This window comes from Carya illinoinensis, chromosome 13 (assembly GCF_018687715.1).
Source record: "Carya illinoinensis cultivar Pawnee chromosome 13, C.illinoinensisPawnee_v1, whole genome shotgun sequence".
Classification (NCBI taxonomy): Eukaryota; Viridiplantae; Streptophyta; class Magnoliopsida; order Fagales; family Juglandaceae; genus Carya; species Carya illinoinensis.
This window is the reverse complement of record NC_056764.1, coordinates 9515542-9540495: the sequence shown is the minus strand read 5'-3', so window position 1 is coordinate 9540495 and position 24954 is coordinate 9515542. Positions and strand designations below refer to the sequence as shown.

The 24954-nt window shown below is 34.7% G+C and overlaps 2 protein-coding genes across 2 annotated transcripts; one reads left to right on the top strand and one right to left on the bottom strand.

Moving 5' to 3' along the window:
- Positions 1-1583: 1583 nt before the first annotated feature.
- On the bottom strand, positions 1584-2404 carry LOC122290815 (transcriptional regulator TAC1-like). Its single transcript, XM_043098478.1, has one exon. It carries the CDS (start codon positions 2300-2302, stop codon positions 1688-1690), a length of 615 nt encoding a protein of 204 aa, XP_042954412.1. The 5' UTR covers positions 2303-2404; the 3' UTR covers positions 1584-1687.
- A 20090-nt stretch (positions 2405-22494) lies between these two features.
- On the top strand, positions 22495-24721 carry LOC122291506 (tropinone reductase homolog At5g06060-like). Its single transcript, XM_043099238.1, has 5 exons — positions 22495-22706; positions 22889-23096; positions 23571-23787; positions 23915-24021; positions 24390-24721. Exons 1-5 carry the CDS (start codon positions 22636-22638, stop codon positions 24561-24563), a joined length of 777 nt encoding a protein of 258 aa, XP_042955172.1. The 5' UTR covers positions 22495-22635; the 3' UTR covers positions 24564-24721.
- Positions 24722-24954: the final 233 nt, after the last annotated feature.

Below are 24954 nucleotides of genomic sequence, written 5' to 3'. Positions count from 1 at the left end.
CTCAAGCAATATGCTCCATCCACTCATATGTACATGTACCATACATATATTGAATGCATGATACCAATCAGAATTAATATATGTACTACACCTTTCACTTTCGACCTAATTTTTCTCGATGCTTTTGCTATATATAAATACTTGAACAAGCTAGTCACATCCCACTTAAGGCAATCTTAAAAATTGTCATCCAAGGTAGTTGAGTCTCTGTCATCGGTAAAAGTTAAAACTATTTCTGCGAACAAGTACTACTCCGAATCCGATGTATTAATCAAACTGACTTCAATTCTAATTTGTGCGGTTTATGACCACTTGATCAACCACAGCATATGTATTACTTGATAAAGAAACAAGTACCTTATCCCTTGACATTCAATCTAAACACGTACGTACGGTATATGTATATGTATATCTATATATATAATGGTACTGGACTAGCTATATATCATGCATGCATGACACTCGACTAATTTTTCTTGGTAGCTGTGGATCTTATATGTTTGAGAATTGAGACGATTTACCTGACTCTAACCCACTTTGCGTTCGGGAAAATTAAGAAAATAAGGGTTAAGTTACATGTAATATTGATCATCACCTCACTCAAACCTGCAATAAAGTTCTATCTTTTCCATTTCATTTTAGAAGCAATTAAGCTGAGTGTATATAAATTATTAATTAGAGTCAGGACTACACAATCTTTACAATGTTTACATGATCCTTAATTGTGATCGTTTATTTACTTTATTTCATTTTTAACCAAATTAATCGAGTTTTATTCGGTAAAAAAGTTAACCTATTTCTCACCCTTTCAAATGTTAGATTAATGATGGTGGACAACGCATCCGATCCATCGACTCGTTCTAATTTCAGTACTAGTGGTTGTGATCTTGTATAAGGAAATCAAATTCATGAAGTGATATTTCACCCTTTTATAGGTGTCCATAAAAATTAGTGATCATATTGTTTATCCTCATGACGATATTATGAAAAATTAAACCACAACAAATTAATTAATTAACGGACCTTTTTTGTTTTTTTTTTGGGGGGGATGTGTTGCTTTGCTGGTACTTAAGGTATTTGAGAAGATGATTATCTTCATAATCATAGACAGTGAGGATGATAATAGTTATTTACCTCGTACATACAAATGATCTTCCTGTTTGTGAATGAAGAAAGCTATTAATTAAGTTATAATAAGCCCTGGTTTTCCCCCGATGATCAAATGCGACTAGGGTTTAACTGAGAGGTTCTTGTTTGGAACCGTTCAGGCATCCATTCGTGATCACTTACATGTCTTTGCTTTGAGTACTGATGATCCATCGATCAATATTAGCAGCTTTTAATTTACAGGTTCAGAATTGGGAATATCAGATAATTATTCTCTCTGTAGTGCAAACAATTCAGCTGGGAACTTATAATCTATAATTAGCTGAACAATATTTCACAGAAGTAAACTGTAATACTGATAAACCACCAAATGCGTGCAATAACTTAAACTCGGAAAAATCACATATATGAACACGGAGGTTTAAAATGACAATAAAAAAAATGACAACAATACCATATATATATATAGGGGAAATAATAAATTAGCTTTACTGTAGGATGCAATATAATTACCAAAAAAGTGCTCTATGTATGTAATATAGATGCGAAAATTCCACTATATATATATATATGTTCAAATTCAGAAGAACTTTTTAGTACCCGTTGCTGTTGAATATGGATCCTGATCATGATCAGGCTCAGGTGCCCCCAGTCTGAGCTCAAGGTCTATCTCCGAACCTGACGACTCACGGCGGGTGGATGGCGATGACAAACCCTCGTCAGTTTTCCCATGATCAAATTGGCTACATGACCTTTGATCCTTGTCCGACATTGGTGTTTCAACAAACAGTGGAAGTTGCTGGACGACGTCACCAACACGGGTTTCATACCTCGTACGAAAATGATCACCATATTGTTGGCTGGGATTAAGCCAAGGCCATTTGGTGGGACTTCTTCCGTCTCCAGGCTTGGCTTCCAATGGCCATGAAGAATTCCTAGGTATTGGAGAATACGAGGGAGTGACCCTTGGGATGTTCGAAGACGGTTGACTTTCATTCACTAATCGCTTCAGTTTAGCCTTTTCTTTTCTGTGGATATTCATGTGTCCTCCTAAGGCTTGTGCATTTGAGAAGCCTCTCTTGCAGAAGGTGCAGTCATAGGACCTGCCCTGGCTTGCACCTTGGTCATGAATATCTGAGGTTGCGGCCTGGTCCAGGTTTTCTGGGGTCGATCCGGTTGGATGGTCCGACTCCATTTCCAAACAATCTCCAGAGAGAGAGAGAGAGTGAGGGAGGGAGAGGGATTGCCGACTGCCAAGTGCCTGGATGGCTGGCACAGTAGTGATGATGGTCGTGAGAGAAATTGTCCACTGGGCGGTAGTAGTGATGATGATGGTGTCTTGTTGAGGGGTAGAAGGCCTGCTTCTAGATTAATTATGATCTGTAACTTCCCGGATATACGATTCAAATTATACAAAAGGACAAATATTATGGCCTCCAACTTGGTCTTCATATTAATTTTATACAAACATCCATACGTGTCTAGCCTACCTATATATACATATCACAATTTAACTCCACACACCACTGTTTTTTTTTTTTCAAAATTTTAATTTTTTTTTGAGTTTATTCTTTTATCAAATATTTAATATTAAATTAATTCAATTTTTCTGTTCATTATTTATATATTAAATATTTGATAAAATAAAAAAATAAAAAAAATTAAAAAAAGTGTGATGTGTGGAGGTTGTATGAATAGTAGGAAGTTGTGTAAATTTTTTAATTTTTTTATAGCTTTATTTGATTGAAATTCAAATCAATAAGAATTTTAATATTTTTTTAAAGTAATACAGTATACTAGCATGCATATTATTATTATTATTATTATTATTTTGATACAGGGTGGGGGATTCGAACCCAAATTTTTTTATTTGAAAAATTAGATCATATGCTATTAGGCTATTAAGCTCTTGACGCATGCATATTAATTAATTGTAAATAAAATGGCCAATAAAAAATCGTGTGAATATAATATATGATCATTACTCGTTGAGAAAACAAAAATTAAAATTTCCAAAGGTTTATGATCTCGATCGAAACTATAAAGGGCACCAAATTAGAAGAGGTAAAAATATATGGAAAATGTTATTCTTCCCGTTTGTAACTTCCGTTGGGACTTTTTATTTTTATTATTATTTACTTAATGATTAAGTACGCATTTTTAATAATATTATGAATTTTTTTATTTTTTAAAAAATATTTGAAAGTGTTTAAAAATCACATAAAAAAACAAAGAATAAACTACACAAAATGAACTAGTAGAAGCCTCCAGCGGGAACTCCCAGCGGTGGCTATAGAGCCACCCAAAATATATATAACAACTTGAATACTATCTGAATGCATGCACTTGTTTATTATACACTCTCATGAGCTTCATGATCAATGCACCCAAACTAATTTAAGCACCCGATCGAGTTATTCCTGGCCTGTACGTCAAACAATATGATTAATTAACTTGGATTTTGTTTCCCAAATAATCTCTTAACTTGATTTATGGGCATGGAGTTTCTTGCTCAAAATATGGTACATACGCGCGACACAATTAGTACTAGTGTGTGTATATGCCTTTGTGTTACATATATTAATGATGAATGAATATATATCTACTTCCGCTCGATCCCTTACTCTTTTTTATTTTCGATCTGTGTCTTTTTTCTTTTGGGTCAATTAATAATTTAATGCAGACTAAACCCTCATGAACAGGATAGATTATTTCAATATGCTTACCATTAAATCTCGATCAAAAGTATAGGGATTTATCGAATTATTAATATTCATTGATTCAAGATTGGATGAAGATCTTTAAGAGCTTATTCCATCTTTTAGATATGGGCGGAGCTAGAATACAGAGGCACTGTTTATTCTAAGGGAAATCATGTTATAAACCCAAAAGTATTCCTCTTTTATCTTTTGTTTGATATTTGGAGGACTAGGTGATACCCAACCCCTAGTTACATGTAGGATTGACAATATATTTGATACAACTAAAATCCAACATGAATTAAAATAAAGAATTAACCTCTAATATTATCGAGTTCTAGTCCGAATGAGTGAATTTGGTTAGATACGATTAATAAATGTATCAGTACGTATCGGTCAACTTGCAAAACGTGCATGCCAAATGTATTGGTTTGATATGTAATAATTAGGTTTATGTAATTGTGAATGTGTGTAACTCATATATAGCTTATGATTGTAAAATATATTTTCACAAGTACTTATGCTTAGAAAAATATGAAAACTCAAAACTGGCATGTTCGAGTTAACTCAACATGATTTATTTATTAAATTGGTTATTTGAGTCTAGTTAAGCCATCCGTTATTTAATTAGGTTGTATTATGGTTGAGTGATCTGGTCCATTTAATTAAACGAGTCATATTGATTAACCTATGCATGTTGCCGAACATCCATAACACTATATGCAAACAAATGTGTCACCACTACTTGTTGGCCGGGATTCATATATGTATCTTCTATATATAAAAAGTGTGTATGAAACGGAAAATCTTGTTTTTCCGTTAAAGTTAACACCGTTTGTTTTAACGGTTTGACACATAAAATGAAGACATAAATGTTGAGAGAGATAGCATTCAATGTTGTTATATGATTTATTAATCTCAATAATTATAATATTAATAGTTTATATAATAATAAGTAATTAAAGATTAGTTATTATATTTTTCTCTCTCTCCTTAACATATACACGTGTATTAGGTGGATAAGAAATGAATCCCTAAATATAATATACGTGTATTATACGTTTCATTAACTCAAATTATTGAGTATTTCAAATTTAAAAATCTCATATAATATATAATATAAGTGTGTTTAATCAAAGTGTTTTTTTTTCTCCATGGTAGTAGGGCATAGCTTCCGCTAAGTCATATTCCATACGTGGGCTTGTTATGATAGGCACGTGACAAAGGCCGTGATCCTTGAGCTAATCAAGAAAGAGTAAATTCGGCCAACAATTTCAAAATATATTTTATGATTTATATATATGCTATATATAGAAAATATTATACCACAAATTTTATAAAAAGATTATGTTTTAACTTTATGTTGTCCCTGATCGACTCAACCAACAACAAAATAAGAATTTCAATGTTGTCTCTATTGATTGTCTACAGGATGACATAAATTGATGAAATATAATACAAACATCAAACGACATATATTTTGAACTACCGTTTGTGTTAAACTTTTATTAAATTTTTCATATACATCTTTACTAAAATTATAGATGTTATAAACATGTATTGGATTATAGGATACTTTGAATTAATTTTTTTATTTTCTCCAACATGCTTTAAATTATTAAGTGACATCAATAATTTTTATAAAATATATATTATTTTTTACAAATAATCATTTCATAAAATTAGACAAACGTGCTTTGCACGTTACTCCCACCTAGTATATATATATATATATATATATATATATGTATATATAGCATTATAATCTCAATTTTTATAACATAGATTATGAATCAAGTAAAGAAAAGTTACAAATCTTGCAACATCATATCGCATTGGTAAACTCTAAAATTGGAAAGTATATATGAATTATTCTTTTGAAAATTAATTATTAGGATTTAAGTAGCTCTACAAGATTGTGAAGTTCCTTGATCCTAACGAATTGTAGAGCTCATGTACATGTCCAATAGATCATGTAAATTACAACACGATTCACCATTCATATATATGAAAATGGTCGGAAGCATTAATTGCTCGTAAAATATTTTAAATGCATGGAAAATACATGATATTCCATGTTTGGGTTCATCTGCGACAATTCCTAGCATTTATACGAGGAGAGCATGGATAGCTTTACTTATGTATTAATGTCTTAAAATGATGATGACATGAGTTTGATCGAAAATGACAAATAGAATTAAAGCATCTTTTTGATAGGGATATATTGCAAGTTAGAGATAATCATATATGAATGGAGGAGTCTTGCCAGGGGAACGGACAAAAAGAAGGGAGAAGAGCACCGACGCACATAAATTGATGAACACTATATTAATGAAGAGTACAATTTATGTGTGTGTCCCTACTCTTCTCCCTCTTTTTCCTGTCCCCTACCACTTTCCATGAAATTATTGCAAGTTCTAAGTGATCTTAAAACACATCATGCATTCCTATTTAAGAAGATAAATTTAGTAATAACACCACATTATATGGAATTACTCAAATATAAAAGGAATTTGAAGGAAACAAAAAGGTTAAAACTTCAAATCTTTAATTTGCAATGAACTAATCTACATTTACCTTAATCTCTAACCCTTGTGGCTGCAATATGCCTATCTTATTGCTCTCTTTAAACACAAAATTAAAGCACAAAATTAAATCAGATCCTCAATCCAAACCCCTGATTTGGTTCAGTTGCTCCTACCAATACCAAAACATGAAATCAACTCTTGGAAACCACCCGACAACTCACAATTTCAGCCAAACTAGTGGTATCAACTTCCTCTTTGAATACACAAGAACAATCCAATCACAAAATTACAGGCACTGAACCAAGAATGGATCAACAAAATAGGAAAGATAAAATCTTCAAACTGGATGTGGTGTCTTTGAGAGTTTTACACCCTCCAATGGAAGGGTGACACATCATGATTCTATTATACTTACTGTAGACCCACATGCAAATTATTAAGTCCATTTTCCTTTCCTCTCTCTAATCTAGTTGCCACTCGACGAGCATGAAAAAGATTACCTTCGATCTAAACACCGGCGCCATTGATGGTGCTTCGATCGCTTCTTTACTATTGACCAATCATGAAAAACCCTCAAACTTCCAGAGACAACCAGGTGGCGGGCTAGACCATTAGCAGTTTCTGACCATTGTCTCTCCAATAAACCTCAGACGGAGTTCGACCCATTTTGTAGAGGCCACTTTGGCTCACTTCTTAAGGTCTTGCTCCCTCTACAAGCGCCGATTGGTCCCTGGTTGTGACATCTACATGTATAAGTATTATTCTCCCTTTCCCCCGATCTCTTCTGGCTTCTTAGTATATATATAGTTAGTTCAATTCTTTTTTATTTTTCCTTGATCCTTCTATTTTTGTTACTAATTGAGTTTTTAATTTAAAACTCAACCCTTACATGGGGGTGTTAAGATCTATTTGGCAAGGTCTTGAATCCAGATATCTCTATGATAATGCATGATTTCTAAGAATCCCTCAGGTTGGAGTTAAGGTTTTTATGTTTCGGCTTGGAGAGAGATCGAGTGGGCATTTGAGAGCCAAGAGGGGCTTGAGATGGGATTCCACTATATTAATTTGGGTGTTTTCTTTTTCTTCTTCTTTTTTTCCTAAGTAAGCATTTTATAGATAAAATTAAAAGTTACAAAATATAATAGTCAATAGGGTGAGAGGCCCTAACATTCATCACAAACAAACAAATACAACACAAGAAAAAAGTAAAAAAAATGAGGGATTTGGGGTCAATGACTTGACCTCCACCCATTTCCCACAAGGAAAGCATGGAGCAGTTTTGGTACAATCCAAAAACAGACTATAAGCCTGCGACTAGAAGTTGTAGTGGAGAGTTGTGTACTGTATTTTGCTAGTCTGGACTGGTTGTCGGAGACTTTCACTACCTATTTTCCACGATCTCTTGTTAGGAGAAGCAAAAATATAGGAAAATTACAAACTGGAGATGCACCAATTCCTCGGTAGATAACCGTTGGGGACAGTGGTGGTGCATGGGAGCCATGCGCCGCACTAGGAGAGAGAGGAATAGTCTAGTCCGAAGGATTCGAGGTCGTTAGCTTCGAAAATGTCACACCTGGCGGCACAAGGTCCCCTTGGTGCAGAGGCTAGTGAGACCCATGAACGGTTTTGAGCCATGTGTGTGGCTCACGTGCCACTCCAATTGGCGTTCTGTTTTTGTAGCAAGATAGATCGGCAACTAAGGGGGTCTGCAGTGAGGTGCGTGGTAGTGGATGAGGGCCAGAAGGCAGTAGATTGACACTTCTCCTTGATATGGATGAAAAACTAAAAAAAAAAAACTTTTACAAAATAAACCGTATTGCTAGACAGGCAAAGGGGAGGAGGGAGGGAGGAGCAAAAGCTCCATCCCCTTTTGGGTTGAGACGAAGGGATCTTGGTTTCTTAGGTAGAGAGGAAAACCGCCTGTGGAGCTTGAGAGAAAAAGGTTCTCAGCTTGTTCAAGCTATATTAATTTGGATCTATTGTAATAAAGAAATAAACATGACCTAGTTGTATTCTATTGGAGGGTGTAACCATTGATGTTCACCTTATCCGGTCCAAAGAGTCAGCAAACAAAGCCTTGCATGTTTACAGTTTGGTAACGACGTTATATTTTGGGTTACCAAACAAAGCATAAATATGTTTTCCAAGCCTGGCAAAAACTCCTTCGAACTACCTTACAACCCAAACAAAGTCTTGCAAAAAATCATGCGGTCATTTCTTCAAACAGGTAGCATAAGCGCAAACTTAGGTTTACACAAAATCATATCATAAACTCCTGTGGATGCCGATCACTCCCCTGGAACTGAACCCCATTTACGCTGAGAGCAACTTCGACGTTCCATCTGTCTAATTAATCGAGATGTGCCAAGTTTGATGTTCGGATCTCACAAGCAATGGATATGTGGCCTTTGCTTAGGGGCTCCCGGATATATATGCATACCCAAATTCTAGCGTAATCATGAAATAAAAATGAAATGAGGTTATTGTTTGTAGCGTTACTTTTTGCGTACGTAACCGTGCACGCGTTAATCTGTCGTATATCTTGTTAGTCTCTATCCATATTTGGCCAGTACGTAGTACCATGGAAGCCAAGGAAGCCCTGCAACTCCGATGAACCATTAATTGACAGAGAGGATGTCTAGCTTGCTCATCTAAAACGTCCGGGTATGCCAACGCGGCACCAATATCCAGCTCTCCACGTCCGCCATTTGGAAGCTCACGAGCCATTGTTAACACGTCATCCTATTGTATCTATAGCTAGCTTAATTATGTCGTAAACTAAAAAATTATATTATATTATCTATGTTTATGTGTGTGTGTGTGTGTGTATATATATATATAGACAGATGGAATCATAGATTATAGTGAAAAAATGTATCAAAACGTGTGGTCTGCCTAGCTACTGGGCTTACGGAAGGATTATAATTTTCCACAACTTTTAAAAGAGATAAGACAGATCATGTGGACGCTATTACATTAATTAAATGTTGTATTATGGTATTAGCCAATTTCATTCTTTTAACTAATGAGTAAGAATTTTGCGCGCAATATTAAATGATCTTTTCCATGGTAGCATTTAGGAGATGCTTGGAGAATGATATGAGATGAGATGAAAATTTTATGAATGATTAGTAGTAAGATAGTTTGAGTTAAGTATTTATTGAGTTTTAGGAAAGGAGATAGAAAATGTTGAATAAAAAATATTATAAAGTTAAAATATTGTTAGAATATAATGTTTTAATATTATTTTTATTTTGAAATTTGAAAATTTTGAATTACTTTTTGTATTTTATTTAGAAGTTTGGAAAAGTTGTAATGATTAGTTTAAAAATTTTTTGAGTGATATTTAAGAAGGAAATGAGGTAAAATGATATTAGATAAGATGTGATGAAATAAGATAAAAATTATTTCTAAACTACCCTTTAATGCCGTTGATCAACCGGCCCACATGTTCATGTGTCTATCTTTTTTTTGAATTGTAGAGTGTATTTGAATTAAAAGATTATAAAAAAATTTCATCTCATATCATCTCATCTCATCTCACCTTATTTCCTTCTCAAATATCACTTAAACACCTTCAAACTAATCATTACAACTTTTTCAAACTTCCAAACAAAACACAAAAAGTAATTCAAAATTTTCAAATTCTAAAATAAAATAGTAATGTTATATACCACACTATCTTCATACTTTTATCATACTAAGTAAAATGTGACACATTTATCACATTATTTATTGGATGATAAATGTAATGTATCAGCCAATAAATGAGGTGATAAATGTGTCACTTATTTAGCGGGATGAAAGTAGGATGATATTGTGGATTATAGAATTTTCCTTTTGAAAATGATATATTTTTCATCTTACAAAAGTAACTAGACTTTTGTCACATAACAATGCTATTTATATAATATATATACACATGGACAATGTTAGGGTGTACACTAAATGTGCATGCTAAATATGCACACAGTGCAAATGATTTTTTTTTCCTTTAAGTATTTTTTTAAACATCATCAACCATTAAGAAAAAATAAAAAAAATTAAAATATATGAGTAGACACATTTGAGAGTCATACTAACATTTTCCTCTCTCTCTCTCTCTCTCTCTCTCTCTCTCTCTCTCTCTCTCTCTCTCTCTCTCTATATATATATATATATATATATATATAACACTTGTTAGGTATCATTTAGCAGTCCAATTATCTTATATTGGATTGGGCTTCGGTGGCCATTTTCTCTGTGGGTCAAGCCTGAAGTAAGTACTGCTTGTGAGGGCGCTGCCGATACTGCATCCATATTGAAATGATTTATAGGCCCTAGCATTCATATTCCTACCTCATTTAAGCAAGTATTTAAGTCCAGCCCAGTTAAGGCCTAGGCTAGTTCTCACCTCTTCATTACTGCATGTTTAGATACCCAAAGTTTTTCGTTTGGATGGAAAATATATATTTGAAGGAAATTTAATTTATAAGATTTTGTGAAAGTTGTAAGGAGTATTAATTAAGAATGTGTTTAGATAGATAAAACATGTGAGAGATTTTCTACTGTTGGAGTATTGCATCACATATTGAAAATATGGAGTTAAAATCCAAAGAAGAAAATGCTAAAATAGTCAATATGTCATAGTTAGTTAAATCTGTTATTTTACTATAAATAGAGTTCCATAGTAGACTTGTAAAAGCACTTCTTTCATTAATGCAATTCAGAATTCTCTTCTTTTCCTCTGTTTTTCAAGTTCCTCCCTCACTTGATCGAGTTCTTATCATGGTATCAGATTAGAAATTCCGCACCTTTCTCTTCTAGGATTCGATTCATCTTCTTTCTTCTCTTTTCATTACACTTTGTTCTCTGTAGTGATTTTTCTTCTCTGCATTACAGATTTCTCAGAAAATTTGTAGTGATCTTTCTGCATTACAGATTCCTCAAGAATTTGTAGTGATTTTTCTACATTACACACTCCAAGATCGTGCTTCTTGATCTTTCTTGAAATGGGTTATGAAACTTCTGTTGATTCTGTCCCAAGCATAAATCCATCAGACCTTTCATCAAGTCCATACTATCTGCACCCTAGTGATAACCCTGGTGCCCTTCTTGTCTCAGAGATCTTTACTGGAGATAACTATGTTGCTTGGAGCAGATCCATTACCATTGCTTTATCTGTCAAGAACAAAGTGGCATTCGTCGATGGTACAATTCGACCTCCACATTTTTTTGAATCTGTTCTTCACACAGCTTGGTTAAGGGCAAATAACTTGGTACTTTCTTGGCTTATAAACTCAATTTCCAACGATATTCGAAACAGTTTGCTATATGTAAATTCATCTCTTGATCTTTGGAATGAATTGAAGACTAGATACTTAAGAAGTGATGGACTAAGGGTTTTTCACCTTGAAAAATCTTTGAGTTGCATCAACCAAGGTTCTTCATCTGTCACTGAGTATTTCAGTGCTTTTAAAACATTATGGGATGAATATGTAAGCTTTCGTCCTTTTCCAACATGTACTTGTGGAAAAATGTCAAGTTGTACATGTGATCTTTTCTCTTTTTTACTACAAAGGCAACAATCAGACTATGTGTCTAAAGTTTCTGGTTGGTTTAAATGATTCTTTTGCATCCATAAGAAGTCAGTTGCTTCTTTCAATCCCATTACCACCTATGGCCAAGGTCTTTTGTTTGTTGCTCAAAGAAGAGAGCCAAAGACAGCTAACCAACTTAGTTTCTATTGAAACTCATGCATTGATGGTTAAACAGTCAACTTCTGCAGCAAATTAGTATAGATTTTCCAAAGAAAAATCCAAGAAGTCTATTCTTCATTGTACACATTGTGAATACAATGGACACACAGTGGATAAATGCTTCCAGCTTCATGGATACCCTCCTGGGTGGACTGGACCGAAAGGAAAGAGAATTTATTCTGCTGCTCATGCTGCAATTACAACTACTGATGTCTGTAAACAAAACAATAATGAGTCTCACATGGTTTCTTTGAGTTCTGAAGATTTCAATAAGCTGCTAGCTATTGCCAATTCCTCTCAGTCATCTCAGTCATCTCAAATCCCCTCAAACACCCAGAATTTATCATCTTGCAATCTTGTTACTTCCTCTCAATTTTTTGGTAATTCTTCTTGCAATTCAGTTTCTACCATTGAAAAACTAATTGTTCTTGGATATTAGACACTGGTGCAACAGATCACATGATCTGTTCACCCTCATTCTATTGCTTTCCTCCTAAACCAATAAATATATCTGTCAATTTACCCAATGGACAAGTTATACCAACAACACACATAGGAACACTTTGCATTTATACCAATCTTTTCTTGCAAAATGTCTTATGTGTACCATCTTTTACCTTTAACCTTTTGTCTATTTCTAAGCTAACCAAAGATTCTAATATTTCTTTGTCTTTCTTTCGTACTCATTGCCTTTTACAGGACCAATCAATGAAGAAGATGATTGGGATTGCATTTGAGAAACAAGGTTTATATTACTTCAATTCTGCCTCTGAAAATTCCCATGCTAATCCAACTCATTTTTCTGCTACATCTCAAAAATCCTTGGACTTATGGCATTACAGATCAGGCCATGTATCTCTTTCTAGACTTTCTTCTCTTAAACATCTTGATCCTTCTATCTCTATGGATTGTCAAAATGTATGTGATATTTGTCCCTTAGCAAAGCAAAGAAAACTGTCATTTCCTGTATCACATAGCAAATCTAATAAAATGTTTGATTTGATTCACTGTGACATATGGGGTCCTTTTGGAACCATTTCTTATTCAGGCTATAAGTATTTTTTAACAATTGTTGATGATTTTACACGTTGTACTTGGGTTTATATGCTTAAAACAAAATCTGAAGTTCCATTCCTACTTAAAGGTTTCTGCAAAATGATTACAACTCAGTTTGATGTTGCTGTCAAAATAATAAGATCAGACAATGGACCCGAGTTCCTACTAACAGATTTTTATCATGAAAATGGAATTTTACACCAAAGAAGTTGTGTAGAAACCCCACAGCAAAATGGCCTAGTAGAAAGAAAACATCAACACTTGCTTAGTATAGCTAGGGCTTTAATGTTTCAAGCCAATATTCCATTATCTTTTTGGAGTGACTGTGTTCTCACAGCAGCTCATATAATTAATAGGATCCCCACTCCTCTTCTTAAAAACAAAACTCCCTATGAAATGCTTTTTAATAAAACACCAAAACTTACTCATCTAAAAATATTTGGTTGTCTTTGCTTTGCTTCAACACTTCAAAATCATAGACAAAAATTTGATCCTAGAGCTGTCAAGTGCGTATTTCTTGGGTATCCCTTTGATATAAAAGGCTACAAAATAATGGATCTCCATACTAAGAAAGTTTTCATCTCTAGAAATGTTATATTTCATGAAAACATTCTTCCTTTTACAGCTATACCATCTAATCCTCAAAATCACACATTTCTATTTCCTCCATCAGCAAATTCATACAGTTATGATACTTTCCATAGTAATCCAGTTGCTAATCCACCTGTATTATCAACTTCACAGATGAGTCATCCACATATTAATGATGATCACAATGATGATCATCAAATTTCTTCTATATCTCAGAACAATCATATTTCAAACAATCCTCCACAACTCAGAAAATCAACTCGACTTAGACAAGCACCTCATTTTCTGCAGGATGATTATTGTAGCCAAGTTTCTTCAAATGCAGCTCTTTCAATTTCTTCTATTGATGGTTCTAAACAAGGTAATTTCTACTCTATCTCTCATTTTCTTTCTGCAAATAGACTTTCATCATCTCATAAAGCCTTTCTTGCTTCTATCACAACTTCATTAGAGCCCAAAACATATAAACAGGCTGCTCAATTTCCAGAATGGCAAAAAGCTATGCAAAATGAACTTAATGCTTTAGAATTAAACAAAACATGGGACCTTGTTACTTTACCTAAACATAAACAAACCATTGGTTGTAAATGGGTGTTCAAAATCAAATACAAAGCTGATGGAACTATAGAGAAACATAAGGCAAGATTAGTGGCAAAAGGTTACACTCAACAAGAAGGTCTAGATTTCTTTGACGCTTTCTCACCTATTGCTAAGATTACTTCTATTAGACTTCTACTTGCTGTTGTTGCCATTAAGAATTGGCATATTCATCAGTTAGATGTGAACAATGCGTTTTTACATGGTGAACTACATGAAGAGGTCTACATGGATTTGCCTCCTGGTCTGCCAAATCAGAACAACAAAGTTTGTAAACTTTCAAAAAAGTCTTTATGGTCTTAAACAAGCCTCTAGACAGTGGTTTGAAAAACTATCTAACTCTCTCATCAGCTATGGCTTCTCTCAAGGTAAATCTGATTGTTCATTATTCATCAAAAAGTCAGCAACATCATTTATGGCATTGATAGTGTATGTTGATGATGTATTGTTAGCCAGTGATAGTTTATAAGATATTGAACTATTGAAGAAGTTTCTGGATGAACAGTTTACAATCAAAGACTTGGGGCCATTAAAATATTTTCTTGGACTAGAGGTAGCAAGATCTCACACTGGGATCTCTCTTTGCCAACGAAAATATACACTGGATATTCTACAAGATACTAGCCTCATTGGTTCCAAACCTACAGCATTTCCTATGGAATCCAATCTCAAACTAGCTATTGATGATTTAGAACCATATGAAGATCCATCATCTTATAGAAAACTGGTTGGCAGATTGTTATACTTAACAATTACCAGACCAGATATTGCATATTCTGTTCAAGTGTTGAGCCAATTTCTAGCTAAACCAACAGTCAATCATCACAAAGCAGCAATAAGGGTACTTAGATACTTAAAGGCCACACCTGGACAGGGTTTACTCTTCCCTTCATCTTCAGAACTTAAGTTGAAAGCCTTCTCAGACAGTGACTGGGCAGGCTGCATTGATACTAGGAAAAGCATAACAGGTTTTGCAGTGTTCTTGGGAAACTCTTTGATCTCATGGAAGTCTAAGAAGTAAGCCACTATTAGTCGATCCTCTGCTGAAGCTGAGTACAGGGCTCTTGCAACTACAACTTGTGAAATACAGTGGTTACTCCATGCACTACAAGACTTACAGATTGACCACTCTCAACCAACCCTCTTATATACAGACAGCAAATCTGCTATGTCCATTGCCACAAACCCAGTCCAACATTAAAGAACCAAACACATACAAATTGATTGCCATTTAGTTCGAGAGAAGCTGCAGGAAAAGCTCATCAAGTTATTCTATATTCCCTCTCGGCTGCAATTGGCAGATATTTTCACAAAGCCACTTGGATCATTGCCTTTTCACCATACTCTTCGCAAGATGAACATTATTAACATTCATGTTCATCTTGAGGGGGGGTGTTGGAGTATTGCATCACATATTGAAAATATGGAGTTAAAATCCAAAGAAGAAAAGGCTAAAATAGTCAATATGTCATAGTTAGTTAAATCTGTTATTTTACTATAAATAGAGTTCCATAGCAGACTTGTAAAAGCACTTCTTTCATTAATGCAATTCAGAATTCTCTTCTTTTCCTCTGTTTTTCAAGTTCCTCCCTCACTTGATCGAGTTCTTATCATCTACTTTATAAATTTCTTTATGTTTTCTAAAAAAACATTTAAAGAAGTAAAAAAGATTTTGGTCATGAATAGATGATAGTTTTGTATGTCATATGTTTGAAAGTAAAACAACACATCTTTAATGATTGAAAATATGTAACAATATTTGAGATTTTTTGGGGAGATGAAGATGGCATAGTCTTCCCAGCAGTGGAATTAACTAAATTATGGAATCCCAAACAATCGGCCAAAAGGGAACAATTAGCAGCAATGCAGTCGGTCTCTAATTGGAGTGCATGATTGCTCTTCTTACTGGTAGAACAATGGGAATCGAATTTCAAGCACACACATAAACTAATTGTATGCATCATGGATATATGGGTGTGGTGTGCCTTTCATAATTATAGGCATACAAATGCTTAATTGGCTTATAGCAGTATTCGAAGTAAGACTATTTAACCGGGTTCCAAACCGGGTACTCGGGTATACCCGGCCTGGAAACCGGTTTTCAAATTCCACCTAGTTCCTAAGGTCAATGCTATGCTTTGCATTAGTACCTTAGTGAGCAATCGTCATCCAGTGTGGTCGATTTCAAATCTCACATGGTTCCTCATGTTGATGCTTTGTACTCAAATCTCGATGTTCAAAAGAGGAAACACCTATTCTAAGTAGGGTTGTACATAAACCAACCAAACAGGTCGTCACTGACATGAACCGATTGTTGGAATCTGGAACCAGCTAAAACTGATAGAGAACCGATCGTTTAGTGGTAGGAAAATGTTGAAACCGACGTAAGCCAGTTCAGTCCCAATGTGCACCTGGTTCAAACCGCAAAACTAGTTGATAATATATATTATTCGTATATAAAGTGATACCGTAAGTGAGTGAAACAACGTTGTTTTACACCCAAAGATTATATAAAAAAATGTTGTTTCGATCTAGGGTTTAATAACCCTACTCCTCCCCTTCCTCTTATTCTTCTTCCCAATTCTTCTTCTTTCTTTAGAATCTCTCTCCTCTCTTGCATGCAGCCCCATAGCCCACCACTTCCCTCCTCCTTCACGGCGCCATCGACGGGAAACTGACTAACTGACCGGAGTCACGCCAACACTGTGGCTATCAATTTGTTCTCCCTTAATCGGTTGGTTCTAAATATGTCATAAATCCATCAGTTTTCACCCCTACTCCTAAGTGCCCCAATCCCTCCTCGCCACCTAGCGCAATTGATTTTAGATCTTGCCTGGTTCCTTAGGGCTATGCTCCGCAATAGTACCTCGATGACCAATCTTCACCTAGCGTGGTGGATTTCGAATCCCGCCTGGTTCCTTAGGTCAATACTCCACGCTTGAAACTTAGCGATCAAAGGAGGGAACACCTCTCCTAAGTGCAGTGGTCCCTCCTCGCACCCAACACAGTCAATTCTAGATCCCCCTAGTTCCATAGGGCCATACTCTTAGCTGGTAACTTGGCGACCAATTGCCAGCCAACACAGTCAATTTCAAATCCCACCTGGTTTCTTAAGGCTATGCTTCGCACTAGTACCTCATCAACTAATTGCCACACAACCCGATCTTTTTCAGATTTTGCCTGGTTCCTTATGGTTATGCTCCATGCTAGGTTGACAATTCTCTAAATTCTTGTAATGTCCCTAGCCCCTGCTTGGGATTGGACGGTGACCGAAGTGTCCAGACATGTAACTCAAGGCTACATACCCCAACATACATGATAGTTAAGATGCAATGTACCTATTATATTTCTAGCAGTATGCAATAAGTCGTAGTGGAAATTTATATAAATCTAAGTAAGATTTAGAGCAATTTTGCAAAATATCATGGTACCGTAAAAACTAAATATCTCAAAAAGATTTCATTGTTTGAACATCCCAAAATACAAAAGGGTCCAAAGGATAACAACTCAAACCATTCCCTCTTTTAATTACAAATTTTAGGATCCATCCCAAAATCCTACAAGGCCATTATCTAGATTGTTTTGTCCTTGTTGATTATCTTCCTTAACTCCTCAAAGAGATGTAGCACTTTCGTTATAAATTGATCAGTGGCTTCTAGCCTCTCCACTAAGGATGGCTCCGCCGAGCACTCAAAACTCTTTGGGGCCTCCTTGACTATCTGAGGTGCTGGACTCTTGTGTTTTTCCATATCCGGTCTCTTGTTCTCAACTTCTACCATTCCATGTAGGAAATGGTAGTGAAAACTATCATGGTGATGTTTTGAGAAATCTCAGTAAGTAAATAGATAACATACAATAGATAACATAAGCATATAAAGACAAACCATGAAATGAATGTATGGACATGCACTTGACACAAAACTTAGTTCATGCAATTTGACTTTTTCAAAAACTCATTACAGAGATCTTTTGATTTTCAATAAAAACAACTTTTCCATTTGCACATTTCAAATAACACGTCTTTAACTTATTTCTTTGTACACTTCTTGTAAGATACCTCATGGCTCCCCTACGTACCATTGGTTCCTGGCTAGTTACTGCATCACCCAACAGACCACTTTGTCATGGTAAGCGTGCTAGGGTTTTTGTTACCGAAATCCTAAAGTCTCTCACACATATTTCTCTTAATCAAGTTTAGGTTCATTGATCCTTGTGTGTGACATGTGGCCAAACCTTTGGTGTATTGGGCGTGTGCCTCTTGTTCCCTTAGGGTTTTAGGCTTTAGCACAACAGGGTTGGCCAAAATCCTAAGGCCTACTAGGCCTCTCTTATGGGCTTAGATGCTCAATACATCAAGACAAATAAATAAATAACTAAAGCCCAAGGTTTCAAAGTATTCTATACCTTTTGCACGGCCCAAAATTAAATATAACATCTTGACAAAAGGTAGGCGAGGACTTGGCTAAGTCTGGATTGTCACAACTCCCTAATCTCTCTTTGGTTTTCTATAGAAAACATATTCTGATTTTAGCATCAAATGTGTCATAGACACACCAATCACCGCATCTTCCTCCTTTGCAGCCTCCTGAGACGCCATTGCAATTGGAGGTTACAAAATACAACTTAAAAAGTACATTGAATTTTGGTCATGTTTTGTGATCAGTTTTTGCATGTAGTACGCAACTAATCATTCCACATGGGCCATTTTATTGAACCTCCTCTTGATTACTTAACTTGTTTTTATTTATTTATTTTTTAACTTGTTCTTTTTTTTTTTTTTTTTTGAGTTTTCGTTTTCAATACGTTTATTTAATATAATTTTAAGCATAGGTATTGCCTTAGAAAGCTTACTTCATGTATGAAAGCTAGGATTATCATGACATAGATATAATTCTTGCTAAAACTTACCTAAAAATTATATAAATATAGTCAAAATTTTGAGTTTGACGTTGACTCTATTTAATGAAGTATTTTTTTAAAGAAGCATCTAATATTAAAATAGATAAAATCCGCTGCTTTAGCAAGCAAAATTATAAAAGCCGGTGGGTCTTTCCCACTATGGAAAGTTAACAAAAAGTGAGAGATTATAGTAAGTGGAATATTTCCAAATAGAGTTTTGGAGGCAGCGTGCCCACTGTATAATGGAATGTGCGCATCAATTTTCATTTCAATGTATTTTTCAAAGTTCCCATCTGTGAAAGCCTTTGAGAGTAATCCTTATATCTTGAATGAGTGGTTGCACACTCCAGTCAGGGACATAATTTGAATCTTGGACAACTTTCAGGGTAGTAAGTGAGTCTCCTACAATCACAAGTTTTTCAATTTGGGATTCTTTTGCTTCTTGTACTCCTAATAGCATTGTTGTAGCTTCCCCTTGATTTGGATTTGTACTGCAAAAGTGTTTGGTAATCACAAAAAGGATAGAGCCAGCTGGTGTCCGACAAATAGCTACTGTTGTGCTTCCTCTTTGTCTGACCACAACATCAAAGGTGAGGATACGATGGTCCATAGAGAGAGGCCCCAATGATTTGCTAAAATTAATTTGAATATTGCCCCAAGCATGACAGTGTTCTTTGAAAATTCTTTTAATGGAAGACACAAAAGCAGATAAGTTAGGTTTAACAACTTCATGAAGAACCTTATTTCTAGGAAACCATATATCATCCAAAACCACAATAGCAAAAATTCGGAAAGGATGTGCTAACTAGGTTAAGAATACACTTAATCCACAGGCTAGTGTCATCTTGAGTACAAAAGGAAATGTTCAAGGGCTAGGGAGAATGACGCCATAAAATTCTGGTAAAGGTGCAATTTGAAAAGAGGCGAGATTAGGTTTCTTCTCCTGTGTTACAAACAAGGCAGTCTATATTCTCATGATTCATCCTGACAAAGTTCTTTATACGAGCATGTGTTGGAATGATATTGTTTAGAATTTTCAAACAGAAGAATTTGAGCCTATCCTGGATCTTTAGCTTCCATAGATTTTTCCAGATATCAACTTGAGTGATGTTATTTTCTATCCTATCGTAGGCATGGGATAAACAAATGGCAGCATGAGCTAACTTTATGATATAAGCACACGATGAGTCCAAACAAGTTTATCAGGAAGATTGTGGAAGTTATGCTGCGCAAGAAGAATCTTTTCAATCTCACTAAAAACATTTTGATGGAAAAGGGCTTATAAGAGGATGATGTTCCACCTCCTAGGTACCTCCATCATTAGCTCCAAGACTTGAAGAGAAGGGTCTTTTGGAACTTTTGTATACTTTAAAATTGGAGAGAAGCTTGGTTTATTTGGAATCCAAGAATCAATCCATACCCTTGTATCCACCCCATTGTTTATTCGGTAACAAAGCTATTTTTCTAGAAATTCTTTATGCTTGAGAATATCCTTCCAAATCCAAGAGTCAATAGATTTGTGATTGGTATTTAAAAAAAAAAAAATGATCTATTTTGATACTTTCCTGCGAGAACTTATCACCAAATGGCATTGACACCAGTAAGCATATGCCATCAAATTTTAGAGAAGGAAAATTTAATTGAAATAAGAAACTAGTCTAATACCCAAATTACCCATGGACTTTGGTTTACAAATAGAATTTCAAGATTTAAACATAAGGTTGTGAGACTTTTCTGCCTGGAAACCCCACCAAAATTACATGTACATTCATGAAATTTGAAAAAAAAGAAAAATTTCACTCTTTTTCTTGCACCTTTTAAAAATTTTCACATCCTACCGATCAATTTCAATTCCTACTTAAATGTAAAAAGTGAAGGTTTTCAAATTGACTATATTGAATTCCTTTTGAAATGTTGACTATTAAGAGGCATGCTTTAGATTTCAATAATGCGTCTCGAGCATTTTTTTCGATATATATATTTTTTGTTTTATTTAGTGATTAAGTAAATAATTTTTTATTGATATTTTGAATTTTATTTTAAAAAATATATTAATATTTGAAAAATATAAATGAAATAAAGCAAAAAAATAAAAAGGCTATTTAATCTTGTTGTAACCATCCTCATATTTTAAAGGTTGGTTTAAATTTAAAAATGAGATAAAATGAGATATTTTTAAGTAAAAATTAAATAAATTATTATTATTATTTTTAAATTTAAAAAAATTAAATTATTTATTATATTTTATATAAAAATTTAAAAAAATAATGATAAGAAATGAGACGCATTCTGAATTAAACTGCCTCACTGGGTATAACACGAAAATCAAAGCTACGCCTATCATTAACCGCCACGCCCAAGAGGCTCTTATGATGGTCAAAACAGGTGGGTGAAATGGATTTGGACAACGGCCGGAAAGTCTTGTGGAGGTGCGTCCGTGATAGTGGATTGATTGATGTAAAGCAATATATCGTAAAATTTTCAACTTAAGAGGCAAAAGTAGACTATAAATATCTTCTAAGGTCTCGATTTATTTACATAAATAATTCCATTCTATCTCATTATTATAAATAAAATATAATAAATAATTTTATTTTTTAAATTATAAAATAAAAATAATATTAAAAAATACTTTTAATAATATTTTATTTAATTATTAATTTATCTTATCTATATAATTAAACGAGACCTAAAATTTTATGTGAGTAGGCAAAAAGGATGGGAGGAAGGCTTCTCATAATAAAATTTAATTAAAGTTAAAAAAAATGTTTCTATATTTTTTTCTACTGATTTTCCTTTTAATAAATTTAGAAAAAAATAATAATTACAGTTATGAATATGTAAATGTCTCATAATTATTTTTTAAAAAATAAATAAATATGAGACTTACATAAAAAAATTTAATTTTTTAATAATAAACTTTATTCTTTTTTAATTAATTATATACTCTATAATTATATATAATATTACTCAATTCGGAATATATAAAAAAATAAAAGAAAAACCGAACTAAAATTGATAAATTCTGTCGAATATGTTGTCATTTGGTAGCATGTTCGAATTTTGTATTATTTTCTTGGATCAATCTGTGTGGCGACCACATGGTAGGTGGGGAAAAAGTTTTCCAACGACCAATGAGGCCATGACGCAAAAACAATAAAGAAAATCTACGGGTTGGAAGAGCCAACTTTGACAAAAACTTGCAATGCGTTTGGTGAAGACTCGAAAAAAGAATCTTAAAAAAAAAAAAACTGCAAGATGATCAATCTGCATCCATATGTTCAACTACTTCGATGGGTCCACATGAAGGCGGCCGAATGATCATAATCTATATATATATATACACACACACACACCCCATACGGAAAACTACATCACTTCCACTCGGCACCGCAGTGATAGTAGTAGGAGAAAATTGAAATGGCAGAGACTGATAGATGGTCTCTTCAGGGAAAGACCGCTCTTGTTACTGGTGGAACTAAAGGAATTGGGTGGGTTTTTCCCTCCCCTTGACTACTCTTTTACTATAACTCTCTGTTTTAAGAAAAAAATTGGAATATTCCTCTGATTTTTAATGGCAGTACTGAGCTTTTTCTTGCCATATGGCCTTGGTGATTTATTTTTCGAGTTTTCGTTTTGTTAATTTTGGTTTTTAACTGTATGTTGTGTTTAGGTATGCTATTGTGGAGGAATTGGCAGGCTTGGGGGCTACTGTATATACATGCTCCCGAAATGAAGCTGATCTTAATGGATGCTTAAGCGATTGGGAAAAGAAGGGTTTCCGCGTCGCCGGTTCAGTCTGTGACCTTTCGTCTCGAACCCAACGAGAGGAGCTCATGAACAAAGTTTCCGATCAATTTAAAGCCAAACTCGATCTCCTTGTAAGTTCTCTAGTTCCTTCCAGAAACCAATTGCATTTCTTGGATACCATTTTAGAGGATTCTCAAAACTTGGTGAAGATAGAGGTAGATTACAAGTTGAAGCCTGGAATTAATCAAGCTTTGGTGTAGTTAGTTTTGTAATGATGGGGTCATCGGCGACAGTTTAGCGTAATAGCACAAAAATACATATTCTGTTTTTGGTTTGAGGGAAAAAGGATCATCCTATTCCTGGCTATTGGTGCCGGCCTCAGAAAAATGTTATCCACGAGTTTGTGTTCTTGACCGTCTATAATCCTTCAATTTTTATATACCTTAAGATAACTATTTTCTGTGAGACACTGACTCATAAAAAAAATAACTAAAACTAAAATGACGCCTTCCGTGCCTTCTCAGTAGCATTCTGTTAAATTTCACAAAAACTTTTATTAATAATTCTCTCTTTGGGGTTTGGCTCTGCCCAATATATGGCTCTAGGTAAACAACGTGGGAACCAACCTTCCGAAACCAACAGTAGAGTACACAGCTGAAGATTTCGCTTTCACCGTGAGTACCAATCTTGAATCTGCTTTCCACGTGTGCCAACTTGCATATCCTCTTCTGAAAGCATCAGGGGCAGGAAGCGTGGTTTTCATTTCTTCTGCTGCTGGAGTGGTGTCTGCACAAAGTGGCTCTATTTATGAAGCAACTAAAGGTAAACTTTGCTTGTGTACTTATCTCTATTGACATCTTATTCTCGGTAAATGTGTGGGATTTTTGTCGACAAAATAAAGTATATTGGTTGCGGCCTAAAGGGTTCTGAATTGTCTTGTTTTATGCAGGAGCAATAAACCAACTTACTAGAAGTTTGGCATGCGAGTGGGCAAAAGACAACATTAGGACTAACTGCGTTGCGCCTTGGTGGATCAAAACTCCCCTCCTTGAATTTGTAACATCTTTTCTCCAAGCTTCTTCATTATCATCATTGAGTTTTTTTCATTAATCCACATACAAATGAGTCGTGGTGTTTGGTTAGCTGATCACAGAGATACTAAGATGTTAACTAGTCTATCTCATCATACAAATTCTTAAATTGGTCGAGATGAATGAGTATTATAAAGGATTTTTCAACCACAATTCTTGAATTTTCTTTTACCAAGAAAGCTATAACTCTTGATCTGTCTTGGGCAATCACAACATTTGACATCCGTAACCAGCAAATGTTAAATTTCAAGAAGAAGCAAGTCTCACTTAATTTCATGAAATGTAGGACAGCCCCACTAAAATCAATGCTGTGATTTTGTCATTCCATTGCAGGTGTTTTCTAATGAACAGATTATGGAAGCTTTAGCTTCACGAACTCCTCTCAGACGGCCCGGCGAGCCAAAGGAGGTTTCATCATTGGTGGCATTCCTTTGCCTGCCCGCATCCTCTTACATAACTGGACAGACTATTTCTGTTGATGGAGGGATGACCGTGTGTGGCTTCTAAAACCATGACTTTTGGCAACAGCATAAGACCGACCTCTCTACTTTGTATTTCGGAACAGATAAATTTCCACTTTAGATTTCCCTGTATGTTTTTTGTGCTCTCGTGACAGCTTGTGGGATTCAATCGGATAATAATAAAGATATAGTTGTTAAAATTTATCTCCCATTTTCTTTCTTCTTGTTTTCATTTCCGTCTAGTATATTTAAATATCTATCATAGTATATTTGAGCTTCAAGGCAGAGATGAACTAGGGTGTTGAGATCAATAATAAATTGCTGAACAGCATCTCTATTGCTATATATGTTTTAATTCCGCTTCATTTTTCAAGCACTTTACACGTCTCTTCAGTTCCCATAAGAGATTAATTGACCAGTCTCAATGCAACAACGGA

What these genes read in the sequence shown, in the direction of transcription:
- LOC122290815 (XM_043098478.1), bottom strand. Translation starts at nt 2,302, where the DNA reads ATGGAGTCGGACCATCCAACCGGATCGACCCCAGAAAACCTGGACCAG.
- LOC122291506 (XM_043099238.1), top strand. Translation starts at nt 22,636, where the DNA reads ATGGCAGAGACTGATAGATGGTCTCTTCAGGGAAAGACCGCTCTTGTT. An exon ending in GGTGGAACTAAAGGAATTGG is followed by an intron (nt 22,707 to 22,888) that starts GTGGGTTTTTCC and finishes TGTTGTGTTTAG; the next exon opens with GTATGCTATTGTGGAGGAAT. An exon ending in TATTTATGAAGCAACTAAAG is followed by an intron (nt 23,788 to 23,914) that starts GTAAACTTTGCT and finishes TGTTTTATGCAG; the next exon opens with GAGCAATAAACCAACTTACT.